This window comes from Sorex fumeus, unplaced genomic scaffold, assembly GCF_029834395.1.
Source record: "Sorex fumeus unplaced genomic scaffold, SorFum_2.1 ptg000086l, whole genome shotgun sequence".
NCBI classification, from domain to species: domain Eukaryota; kingdom Metazoa; phylum Chordata; class Mammalia; order Eulipotyphla; family Soricidae; genus Sorex; species Sorex fumeus.
Genome location: NW_026606143.1, coordinates 11,266,539 through 11,280,248, shown reverse-complemented (window position 1 = coordinate 11,280,248; position 13,710 = coordinate 11,266,539). Strand labels below are relative to the sequence as shown.

General features: G+C 38.3%; 1 protein-coding gene across 1 annotated transcript in view; it reads left to right on the top strand.

The window, feature by feature from the left end:
- The window catches only part of SYTL5 (synaptotagmin like 5), a 127,941-nt gene that overhangs the window by 84,213 nt on the left and 30,018 nt on the right, over positions 1-13,710 (top strand). Inside the window, exons 7-8 of the mRNA XM_056131213.1 lie at positions 8,028-8,157; positions 11,383-11,489. Of these exons, the coding sequence (XP_055987188.1) occupies positions 8,028-8,157; positions 11,383-11,489 (237 nt within the window). The remainder of the gene's footprint in view (positions 1-8,027; positions 8,158-11,382; positions 11,490-13,710) is intronic.

Genomic DNA, 13,710 nt, shown 5'->3' with positions numbered 1-13,710 from the left:
TGGCTATTGTAAAGAGTGCTGCAATGAACAAACAAGTGCAGATGTCACTTCGACTATACATTTTTGCCTCTCTGGGATATATTCCCAGGAGTGATATTGCTGGGTCAAATGGGAGCTCAATTTCTAATTTTTTGAGAATCGTCCATACTGTTTTCCAGAAGGGCTGAACCAGTGGACATTCCCACCAACAGTGAAGGAGTGTCCCTTTCTCGCCACATCCACGCCAGCATCGGTTGCTTTTGTTCTTTTGAATGTGGGCCAGTCTCTGAGGTGTGAGATGGTATCTCATTGTGGTTTTGATCTGCATCTCCCTGATGATTAATGATGTAGAGCATTTTCTCATGTGCTTTTTTGCCATTCGGATTTCTTCTTTGAGAAAGTTTCTGTTCATTTCATTGCCCCATTTTTGGATGGGGTTGGATGTTTTCTTCTTGTGGAGTTTAACCAGTATTTTGTATATCCTGGATATCAACCCCTTGTCAGATGTGTATTCGGCGAATATCCTTTCCCATTCTGTGACTGTCTTTGTATTTTGGTCACTGTTTCTTTGGAGGTGCAGAAGCTTCTTAGTTTAAGATAGTCCCATTTATCTATCTCTGTTTTCACTTGCTCGGCCAGTGGCGTGGCATCTTTGAAGATACCATTAGCTTCAATGTCATGGAGGGTTTTGCCAACTTTGTCTTCAATGTACCTTATGGTTTCTGGTCTGATGTTGAGGTCTTTAATCCATTTTGATCTTACTTTTGTACACGGTGTTAGGCAGAGTTCTGAGCCCATTTTTTTGCATGTAGCCGTCCAGTGATGCCAGCACAATTTGTTAAAGAGGCTTTCCTTACTCCACTTCACATTTCTTGAACCTTTATCAAAGATTAGATGATCATATGATTGAGGGGAGATGTCAGTGTATTCAACCCTATTCCATTGGTCTGCAGTTCTGCCTTTGTTCCAGTACCATGCTGTTTTAATTATTACTGCTTTGTAGTACAGTTTGAAGTTCGGGAGGTTGATTCCTCCCATTTTCTTTTTCCCAAGAATTGCTTTAGCTATTCGTGGGGGCTTATTGTTCCATATAAATTTCAGGAGTGTTTGCTCCATTTCTTTGAAGAATGTCGTGGGTATCCTTATAGGGATTGCATTGAATTTATACAATGCTTTCGGTAGTATTGCCATTTTGACAATGTTAAGTCTCCCAACCCATGAGCAGGGGATATCTTTCCATTTCCTCATGTCTTCTTTTATTTCCTGAAGTAGCGTTTTGTAGTTTTCTTTGTACAGGTCCTTTACTTCCTTAGTTAAGCTGATTCCTAGGTACTTGATTTTCTGGGGCACAATTGTGAATGGGATTGTTTTTTTCATGTTGCTTTCTTCTCTCTCACTGTTTGCATATAGGAATGCCATGGACTTTTGGGTATTGATTTTATAGCCTGCAACTTTACTATACGAGTCTATTGTTTCTAGGAGTTTTTTGGTGGAGGTTATTGGGTTCTCTAAGTATAGTATCATATCATCTGCGAATAGTGAGAGCTTGATTTCTTCCTTTCCTACCTGAATGCCCTTAATATCTTTTTCTTGCCTAATCGCTATTGCAAGTACTTCCAGTACTATATTGAACAGCAGTGGAGAGAGTGGGCATCCTTGTCTCGTCCCTGACCTTAGGGGGAAGGCTCTCAGTTTTTCCCCATTGAGGATGATGCTTGCTGTAGGCTTGTGGTAGATGGCTTTAATTATGTTGAGGAAGGTCCCCTCTATACCCATTTTGGCTAGAGTTTTCATCATAAAGGGGTGCTGGATCTTGTCAAATGCTTTCTCTGCATCTATTGATATAATCATATGCTTTTTATCTTTTCTTTTGTTGATATGATGGATTATGTTGATTGATTTCCGAATGTTGAACCATCCTTGCATCCCTGGGATGAATCCTACTTGGTCATGGTGTATGATCTTTTTGATGAGTAGTTGGATTCTATTTGCTAGTAGTTTGTTGAGGATCTTTGCATCTGTGTTCATCAGGGATATCGGTCTGTAATTCTCTTTCTTTGTGGTATCTCTGTCTGCTTTTGGTATCAGTGTGATATTTGCTTCGTAGAAACTGTTTGGAAGTGTTTTTGATATTTCAATTTCGCGGAAAAGCTTAAAGAGGATTGGGAGTAAGTCCTCTTTAAAGATTTGGAAGAATTCACTAGTGAATCCATCCGGACCAGGACTTTTGTGCTTGGGGAGACTTTTTATTACCATTTCAATTTCCTTGATGGTGATAGGTCAGTTCAGGTATTCCAGGTCTTCTTGGTTCAGCCTTGGGAGTGTAGGAGTCTAGGAATTTATCCATTTCCTCCAGGTTTTGATGTTCCGTGGCATAAAGCTTCTCAAAGTACTCGCTGAGGATCCTTTGAATTTCTGTAGTTTCTGTTGTAATGACCCCCTTTTCATTTCTGATTCGGTTTATTAGGGTTTTCACTCTCCCTTTCTTTGTGAGTTTTGCTAGAGGCTTATCAATCTTGTTAATTTTCTCGAAGAACCAGCTCTTGGTTTCATTGATCTTTCGGATTGTTTTTTGGGTTTCCATCTCGTTAATCTCTGCTCTGAGTTTTATTATTTCCTTTCTCCTGTTCGGGTTGTGCTCCTTTTTTTGGTCCTTCTCCAAGATCTTAAGCTGTGAGGTTAGGTTACTTATGTGTGCTCGCTCCTCCTTCCTGAGGAATGCTTGTAGAGCTATAAACTTTCCTCTTAACACAGCTTTTGCTGTGTCCCATAAGTTTTGGTAACTTGTGTCCTCATTTTCATTCGTTTCTAGGAATCTTTTGATTTCCTCTTTGATTTTCTGTCTAAGCCACTCGTTGTTCAGTAGAGCACTGTTTAATTTACAGGTGTTTGATTTAGTTTTCTGTTTTTGTATGTGATTTACTTCTAATTTCAGCGCATTATGGTCTGAGAAGATTGTCGATACAATCTCTATCTTCTTAATTTTTTGGAGGCATGTTTTGTGGCTCAGCATGTGGTCTATCTTGGAGAATGTTCCATGTACGCTTGAGAAGAATGTGTATTCAGCTTTTTGTGGATGAAGTGTCCTGTATATATCTACTAAGTCCCTTTCTTCCATTGTTTCCCTCAGATGAAGTATGTCCTTGCTAAGCTTGAGTCTGGTTGATCTATCAAGAGGTGACAAAGCAGTGTTGAAGTCTCCCACTAGTATTGTGTTGCTGTTGATGTCTTTTTCCAAATCTATGAGTAGTTGTTTTAAGTACTTGGCTGGTCTCTCATTAGGTGCATATACATTTATTATTGTAAGTTCTTCCTGTTGTACAGATCCTTTGATCACTAAGAAATGGCCTTCACTGTCTCTTATGACCTTCCTCACTCTGAAATCGATGTGGTCTGATATTAGGATGGCTACCCCAGCTTTTTTATGGGAGCTGTTTGCCTGTAGGATTGTTTTCCAGCCTTTGATTCTGAGTCTGTGTTTGCTTTGACTATTGAGATGTGTTTCTTGCAGGCAGCAGAATGTTGGGTTCAATTTTCTAATCCATCCTGCCACTCTATGTCTTTTAATTGGTGCGTTTAGCCCATTGACATTGAGAGAGATTATTGTTATGGGATTTTGTCCCATTGTTCTGTTGAAATTTGGTGTATTTGAGGGGCCATTCTTGCCTTAAAGTAGCCCATTTAGTTGTTCTTGTAACCACGGTTTTGAGTTATCATTTTTTCAGAAAGCTTTGCATTCACAGACTATCTTTGAAGTTTCAATTTTGTTTGTTTCTTAAAAATTTAGAGGGGCTGGAGTGATAGCACAGAGGGTAGGGCGTTTGCCTTGCACGCATCCAACATGGCCGACCCAGGTTCGATTCCCAGCATCCCATATGGTCCCCGAGCACCTCCAGGAGTAATTCCTGAGTGCATGAGCCAGGTGTAACCCCTTAGCATCGCCGGGTGTGACCCAAAAAGAAAAAAAAATTAGAGAACTATTTTTTGGAGGGCCTAATGTTGTCTCATCATTTTTAAAATCCTCTTCAACTTTTCAGCATTTCAAATTTAGTTCCTCTAGAACTTCATTCAAAAGGTTCAAACCAAGTTTGGGGTTCAGATGAAGCCTTTGAATTTATTTTTTGTGTCTGGTTATAAGAGTTTAGTTAAGTCTTTCATCTTCCAGGTAGAGTGCATGATGTTAAAACTATATTAATTTACAATATCCAAATTCAGTGATGCATGGCAGATGAAATTTGAATCTACTTCATTCTTTGAAATAGCTTTCTGTCCCTTATATTAGGTTCTTCTCCTTTTCCATTTACTTTGAAAATAAGGTCCTTTTCCCTTAAATGTATTTGCTTCTTGAAATTTCCTATTTGCCAAAGTACAAATTCTTTCATTTTTTTTTGGTCTTCTCTAAATTCATGTGTTAAGTACTGTTTGCCATCTACTTCCTGCCACCAAGGTCCTTTCTTTTAGATGTCACTGATCACTTTCCTCAACTTTAAATTGTCAGTTGATTCTGTTGACACCAGGCCCTCTACTCCAAAGCTAAATACCACCTCCAGGAAGCAACCCAGGGCCTGATGCTGGACATTAGAAATATCATTCAAATAACTGGCATCTGTATTTAAGAAATATATATGTGTACACATAGATATAATTTTTTAAAATCCAGTCAATATTTAATCAGGGTTATGCTAAGCCAGGCCATAACATGATCAAATGTGGTGTTGAAGGAAGTAAAATCTGTTCAGGGATCTGGAGAGAAAGTAGAGAGATTAAGTGATTTGCTTTGCATGCAGCAGATTCTGATTCTACCCCCAGCACTGCACATTTTCCCCTGCGCACAACCGGGAGTGATTGCTGCGCATAGCTGTGTGTGGACCAAATAAACAAAACAATTAGGCATTCGCTAAGTTGAATTAAGGTGTTCCTCCTGGTTGGGACAGTGGGAAAAGCTGTTTTACTTAGTTATGTCTGGATTCCACATTGAATGGTGAATAACCTGTTCAACTGGTTTCTAATTCCCATGGAGGAACATGGCATGCAAAGAACCTGAGATGGAAGTATGCCTGGTACGTTTAATAAAGAGCAAGGAAAATACCCATGGCTATTGTGCATAAAGGAAGAAAGAACTACTAAGAAATGGGTCATAGAGGTCAACAGGGCCAGAAAGGGTCTTGGAGCCCTCTCTATGTACTTTGGATTTATACTGAGCAAAACAGGCGCAGTTGGAGGGTTTTGAATAGAGCAGAAACATGATTTGCCTTCTGTTTATATAGCATCTGGGTGCTATTATATGAAATAGTTACAGGGAGTGATTGGAAACTATGAGACCAGGTAAATGGCCATAGCAATACTCCACATGAAGAACTAGGCTTTGGACAGGGAGCTAGAAGTGGAAATTGTGAAGTCAAAGTTTCTATAGATATTTTAAAGAAAGAGGTGAAAATTGTTCAGACAAATTGAATATTAATAATAGATTTAAACATTTATCATCTAAATAGTACTTTCTGATAAGATCAAGTACATATTTAAAATTTCATAAATACTTTTTCTAAGTTCAGTAGCCAGAAAACTGTATAGTTCATGAGTATATTTACTTTTTGGAAACAACAAGAATGATATTCAAAGTATTTTTCAGGACAAGGGCACTGAGAAGCAGAGATACTGACACAAAGTTGGGGCAGTGTCCTGGGAGTCTCAATGCCATGTAGTAACCTGTATTGTATGTTCATGGAGGGGGGTAGGTGGAAGAAGGGTATGTGGAGGAAATAGAACATAGAAAGGCAGGGAGGACTAGAAGTAGTACTGTTTGTCAAATGATATAGAAGCATGCTAAAGTTTTTAGTGTCTGGTATAATTATACCAGTGGGATACAGTCAAATTTCAGGAAAGTAACCAGCAAATTCGCCAAGTATTTTTCTCATAACAAAAATGATCTTCCTAAGCACCATTGACTATGAGCTGATAATCAGGTTTGTCATGTGCCCAGAGTAGGGCTCAGCAGTAGAGCTCTTGCATTTATGAGGTCCTAGAATTGAACCCTGATACTGCCAAAACAAGTGAATAAACAAACCAAAACCCACCCCAAATTCCCCAATCTAGATTCTTTGCTATTGAGTTACATATATATGCATGTATTATATGTAGTGCCTATGTTGATCTCACTCTTACATTCTGGTTGATCTAGCTAAATTTTCCTAAGAGAAAAGGGGAGACAAAGAAATATTTTCTGCTGAATAACAGTACTTTGTGAAGCTTTTTTGTTCCTACATGCTGAAGGAAAAAATATAGAGGTCTACCATTTTCTACCATTTCTCAGCATCCCTTTGTTTCAACATTATTTTTCTTTAGCATGTAGAAAGTTTTTTTTTAATTTTTATTTTTATTTATTTATTTAATTATTTTTATTATTTTTTTATTAGTGAAACACCATGAGGTACAATTGTAGACTTACAGAAGAGATTTGGTTTCAGTTATAGTTTGTTGTGTTTTTAATGGAAAGCTCTTGGAACATGAAAATCCTCTATCCTCTACTATGATGTACCCTGTTAATTTTGAGCTTCACCTCCTGACTCTGCTTGGTATATATATAGCCTGTTGATGATTATACAATATTAATTGGCCCGTCAGTATTCAATAGTAATGATACCCCCAGAGTACCAATTGGAAAATTTGCTGTCAATGTAATTGTTACTGAGGAACTCGGTCTTGCTTCACTGGAGTACTCCATGTGTGAACAACTTTTTGAACAGGTGTTGAAAACAGATCGAAACTAATTTATCCACTTGACCTCTGTCACAGCCTTTTAATAAACCTTGGTAGTCAGTAGCAATTAAAGGAGTTAGGAGCTGTATTTCTTCTGCCACCGGTAGTATATACTGCAGAATAATCAAAAGACCCCAAAACAGTCTAGATTGAAGTGGTACTAATTAGCATTTTAAGCAAGTGAAAACTGCATTTCTCTGCAGTGGGTTCATCAGTCTTACACAGTATCTAAAGTGTGAGCTAAATATAGAGCAACAAGAAGTAAATTTCTCTGTATAGGAATTTGTTTATGTAAAGAAAATCAAAGAGTCTGAGGTTTTTATCAGTAGCATAGTATAATGCCATTTTCATGGACATTTTTACTTCAGTCCGGTTCTCAAGAGGTCCAAATCAGCTCTCCAATGTTGAGGCAAACTTGGACTGATTTATAGACTATTAAATTCCCTAGAGGCATGGGCAAAGTTGAGACAGTGTTTTCCTTTATTAACAAATGTTACTTCCCACACGGCAGAGCCTGGCAAGCTCCCCGTGACATATTCGACATGCCAAACACAGTAACAACAAAGTCTCCGATGGAGACATTACTGGGCCCGCTGGAGCAAATCGATGATCAACAAATGTTACAATGAAATAAAGTCTCGGTCTAAATTCTGCAACATGCAGTAGTATTTATTAGCAAGTGTGCTTACATACACACACACTCCTATCATAAGGCATGGAAGTCCTGTGTTTTATTCTTTTATGAACTTTAGTATCTAATAGGAAAGGCTTTTACCAAAAATAATGTAATCAACCATGTTTTGATCATCCAGCCTGCTAAATAGAAACATGTTGTTTTATTCTGTTAGATGGGTATGAAGGTGGTGTAAGGGATGATCACTGAGAGTGTTACAAGATCAAGGACAAATTTAGGACCAAAGAAAGTTGTAAGCCTGAGTACTATGGAGTAATATAAAGTCTGTTACATAGTTTCCCTGGACTGGAGATACTTGTGTCACCTCTCTTGCTAACAATATATTAGAATATTCACAAATTTTTAACTGAAAAATTTTTGGACACTTTCAGGCTAATTAATGAATCCCTTTAGTACACATGTTAGAGAGCAATTATTGATGGTATACATTTTTATGTTGTAGGGATTCCTGATGAGAGATCTCTAAATGACAACCAGCTCTTCTTAGTGAATAATACACTTAGCTGTGTCTATATTGACATATATTTATATGGAAGAATTTTAAAGTAAATTTCAGTCAGTGTAATGGTTTTATTTTGCATTTCTACTTTGTGAGAAGGATCACGGGTTTGAAACCTCAATGGATTTGACTACCGTTGAAAGCACTTCTGAGAACTTCAGAAAGGGTCATCGTAGAAATGATTCTGGCACACCATCCATAGCAATATCCAAGGTCTCCATCTCCTCAGGTGGGTATTTACAACTTAACTACAACATAACTACTCTGTCATAAAAAAATGAGCACGTTAAATTAATTAACTGTGCCATTCAATGAATATTTTATGCCTTTAGAGAATAACCATACACTGCATTCATTTGTGGTATATAAATATATATACCATAGATAGATAGATAGATAGATAGATAGATAGATAGATAGATGAAGACTAATACCCATGGCCAGTAAAAACAGGGAATAGGAAGTAGGAAGACTGGTCAGTGGTTGAAATCAACCACAATTATGTGTGGGGCAGAGGGTAGGTAAAATAGAGAAGGGAACAGTATGACAATAATAGCTGGAAATGATCACATTGGACAAAAACTGAGGGTTAAAAGTAGGTAAAGGTATATTGCTGGCAACCTTTCAGTATCTGTATTGCAAACCACAATGAGAGAGAGAGAGAGAGAGAAAGAGAGAAGGGCCTGTCATAGAGGCAGGCTGGGGGTTAGAACACTGTATGACTGAAACCTAATTACGAACAGCTTTGTAAGGATCTACCTCACAGTGACTCAACGCAAAAAAAATTGTTTTAAAAAAAGATAAAGAAAATAATCATACATTCTTTGACCCATGGTGATAGAATGCTATAAGAATTTCTTCTTAAAAGTAGACTGTGATGCCTTGAATCTCTTATATTTATACAGGATTCACTTATTAAGCATACACTCTTCTAAGTTGAGAGCTCTACCAAATGTCAATAGATGAGTGTCAGAAAATCTAATTGGCTCATTTGATACTAAAGGTAGAACATCCCAGAATTTAAGGAATGATAGTTTACTTGATGTAGTCATCAGAAATTCTATATATCTAGAAAAAGTAATCATCCCATGGCAAATGGAATTTTTTTAATGAATAGCATTAAGTTATTACTACTACTACTAATCCCTTTCATTTGGTATATTCAAATATTTCATTTTGCTTCATCATCCCAATAATCCTCTGATGCAAATTTATTGCCTCTGAATAAAGAAACTAAACAAAGAAATTGTTCCTTAATTTGTCATCAGTATGACATTTATGTCCCATGTGTAGAATTAAAATCATAATGAAGTTCTCAACATTACAAAATTACCTGGTTTACCTAATGATGTATTGGCATAAAGCATAAGGCTGGACTCTGAACTTGGGAATTTCTCCTAATCAGGTAGCTCTTCAATGGTTTTTTAAAAGGTAGTGGTCATTGTGTCATTTGTTCAGTACTAGAAACACAGTTCACCTGTTACATTAGAAAAAATTAAAACTCACCTAAGAGCCAATATCATAAAATATATTCGAGTACTTTAACTCAGTAACTCCTGCTCATTTAGCATATACTCTTTCAGGCATTGGGCTAAGTACTTCAGCACTATCTCATTTACTATTTCAAACATAAGCATACTGCTGCGTTTAGTCTTTCTCATTTAAAAACCAATAAGTTTGTCTCGGCGGGGCTTTGATACAGAACTGTAAATAGTGTCTTGATTGAGTCTTGCATTATTTAACTTATATTTTTGAAGCAAGATATTCTTCTGATGAAAGAATGTTTTAGTGCCAAAAGAAATAGACTCTCTCACGAGAAGTAATGGGTGAATAGGCACCAGGGTTTCAGTAAAACCGGTGATATGTATATAGCCAGACTCAATAAAACTGAAAACATGAGATCTAATCTGCAACCACTGAAATGTTGTAATGTGCCTGTCAAGTTGACAGGTGGGGATTGGCTGGGGCTTGGGGTGTGGAGGATATATAGGAACATTGATGGAGTGAGTTTGACAGTGGTGTGGAATTGGTGTTGAAATATTATACTCCTAAAACTCAACTGTCAATAACTTAAATCACTGTTTTTTAATAAAAATTAAATTGAAAGAAATAAAGAAAGAGAATCTTTCTCCCTTACCAAAGGGGAGAAAAAGTAGAAAGCCCTCTCAAGATATCTATAGACTACTCTAGTTTTTGCATGAAAGGAACTTACTATAATATTTAATTTCACTTTGTGCTAAATATAAAGACACTATGAATTCCTTAAATATTTAAATCAAGAATGGTTAATGCTTGGAGGTTGGAGAGATAGTACGGTGGGTAGGACGCTTGCCTCATATGCAGCAAACCCAGGTTCAACCCCCAGCACCCCATAAGGTCCTCTGATCCCTCATAGGTGTGATCCCTGAGCACTGCTGAATTTGGCCTAAGGAAGAAAAGGAATGGTTACTGTTTAGTTTTTTCTAAGATTATGGAAGTTTTTTTTTTAAGTTAGTGAGCAAAGCAGAGACTGATGCTGCATTTCATAGTAGAGCATTTAACCTCCTTGATCAAAGAAGTGACCACATTGCAGTTTAGTTCAAGGAAACGTCAAAACATATAGAATATTGAAGTATGTTAAAAAGCATAAAGCTACTCTAGGTGCCGATTGCCTTTTATAACACTATGCCCTGTGCCTAGAAAGAATCGGTATGAAGAGGAAGAACTTAAAAAGAAATCAACCCTATTATTTTAAAATTTCTATTATTTTGGGGGATTCTTCAGGCTACACCCAGCTGTGTTTAGGGCCTCCTTCTGTCTCTCTGCTCAGGAATCATTCTTGTCAGTGCTTTGGGGAACCATATGTGGTGCTGGGGAGCAAAACAAGGCTCATCTCTTTTAATAAATCAAGCACATTAATCCATGTACTCTCTCTTTGGTTTCCCTTCTATTGTTTTTACGTATTGCTTATTTATTTGAGCTTTGGGGCCACATTTAGTGGTGCTCAGGGGCTATTCCTGGCTCTGTGCTCAGGTATCACTACTGATAGTCCTGGGGGAAGGGAGTGGCATGGGGTACCAGGGATCAAATAAAAGGCAGCCACTTGCAAAAACAGGTGCTTCAATCCTGGCGAGCCTGGCAAGCTACCCGTGACGTATTCGATATGCCAAAAAACAGTAACAACAAGTATCATGATGGAGACATTACTGGGCCCAGTCGAGCAAATCGATGAACAACGGGAGAACCGTGACCGAGAGTATCTCACCCGCACAGCAAAGCTCCCCATGACGTATTCGATATGCCAAACACAGTAACAAGTCTCACAATGGAGACTTTACTGGGCCCGCTGGAGCAAATCGATGAACAGGAGGACAGTGCTACAGTGCTACTATTTCTTTACCCCTCCCCCAAATTCTGTGTTCTGATACAGTAAGCTAATTCACATCTTTCCTTTTTTTTCTCTTCTTTCCTCTAGACCAGAGTCGATCTGAGCTCGATTTGAGTGGGTCGTTTACAGAAGACTTTGAGGATATTGTCAGCTTAAAAAGCAAGTCTGTCCCTAGAACCATAGACAAAGACTTGGTAAGCTGGATGTGGAACGGAGTCCAACGATCATGAGTAAAAGACCCAGTCTGTCCCAAACCCATGTATAGATGATAAGTGTGAGATTAAATATATGCAGTATAATCCATTAGTCTTCCTAATCAGCATGTCAAATATCTAAAGGATATTTAGAAAAGGTAACAGGTAATACAGTAAAAAATGAAAATTATCTGTAAGAAAACTACTGGAGGACTGGAGTAATGAGAGTACAGTGGGTAGTGCATTTGCCTTGCACGTGGTCATCCTTGCTTCTATCTCTGGCATCCCATATGATCCCTTGAACATGACCAGGAGTAATTCCTGAGGGCAGAGCTAAGAGCAACTCCTGAACATAGCCAGGTGTGGCCCCTAAACAACAACAACAGCAACAACAACAACAAAGTAAATAGCAGCAGGGGCCCAAGAGATAATAAACGGGTTAAGGTGCTGGCCTTGTCTGCATTCAGACTCAGTTTGATCCTCCTCACTGCATGTGGCTCCAGATTACCACAAGGAGTGGCCCCCATCAACACATTCAACACCCCCACCCCCAACACCACCACAGTCAAAGGAAACCTCCATAGCCAGGAACTTAGCTTCAAGGACTGGAATAGATGTTTTGCATACCTGAGACTTGAATTGGATCCTCATACTAAGCATGAGCACTACCAGGAGTGCACCAGAGCAACCAGCAGGAAGTTGGCCTTGACCTGATTGGGTGTGATGAAAACCAATAATAAAGCTTTGGTTAGGGACTCCGAAGGATAAATGCACGCCCGCATGGCAAAGCCTGGCAAGCTACCCATGACGTATTCGATATGCCAAACACAGTAACAAGTGTCACTATGGAGACGTTACTGGTCCTGCTCAAGTAAATCGATGAACAATGAGAGGACAGTGACAGTGACCTAATTCAACACCTCCTATGTCAAGTACTCTAGATTTATCTGTTTTGGATGAACATTTTTACTTCTCAAGTTATATCCCAATAAACAACTTTCTTGAGACTAATTTTTGTGCAAATCAATGTTAAGTGAACTCATTTATAAAATGAGTAGGTTGAATTAAATTGTTGTTAAGGCCCCTCCCGGTTTTAATATTCTGACATTATGATTTCTATAATTGTTGTAATGTAATTTGAACTCCTTGGAAGAAAGACATAATACAAATGTTAAATGATTAAAATATTTTTCAAGCCAGGAAACTAAGAGATAGAAGCACATATTCCTAATATATATATGTATATATATAAACAAGGAAGCTATTTTTTTTCTTTTTGGGTCATGCCCAGTGATGCTCAGGGGTTACTCCTGGCTTTGCACTCAGGAATTACTCCTGGCAGTGCTCGGGGGACCATACGGGATGCTGGGAATCAAACCAGGGTGGGTTGTGTGCAAGGTACACACCCTACCCGCTGTGCTATTGCTCCAGCCCAGGGAAGCTATTTTATACTCAGCCACCAAAGAAAATGAGAGCAATGAGATCAAATAGTCTCAAGCTCGTGTTCAATCTTTAGAAAATAGATGTGATTCCAATGTTAGATCATTTTTTACCTTAAAAGCTCTGAAAATCTTAAATTATAGGAGTCCATTGCAACCTTAAAATAGTTTAAAAAACAAAATTGTAATCGACCCTAATTTTTGAAGACAAAACTTTAAATACAGCAGAAAATAAAACCTAGAAGTGAATTAAAAAATATTATAAATAGCGTGACTATTTATTTAATAATTTTCCGGATACCTTAAATATCCTTAAATATCCAACCCACACGGCAGAGCCTGGCAAGCTATCCGTGATCTATGCCAAATAGACCAAATTGATATGCCAAATCCAGTAATAAATGGATCTCATTCCCCTAGCCCTGATTATGCAGAGTCGAGAAGGATATGGAAGGAGAAGCTGATAAAACACCAAGGCAGACATGGGCTGCCAAAACGCAGAAAAACAAAAATGATTGTCTGTACTTTTAATGCTCGTACGCTGGCATCTGCTGCATCCATTGAAGACCTTATGGTACAAGCACGAAAGATCAAGTACGACATCATTGGTCTGACCGAAACGAGAAGACATCAATCCCATCATGCTGTTTTCGACACTGGAGAAGAACTGTTCCTTGGAACATGTGATAAAAGAGGCGTCGGTGGTGTCGGTATCCTTGTCAACACAAACTTAGTCACAAGCATTGATTCATTTGAATGCCTAACAACCCGAATCGGACGAT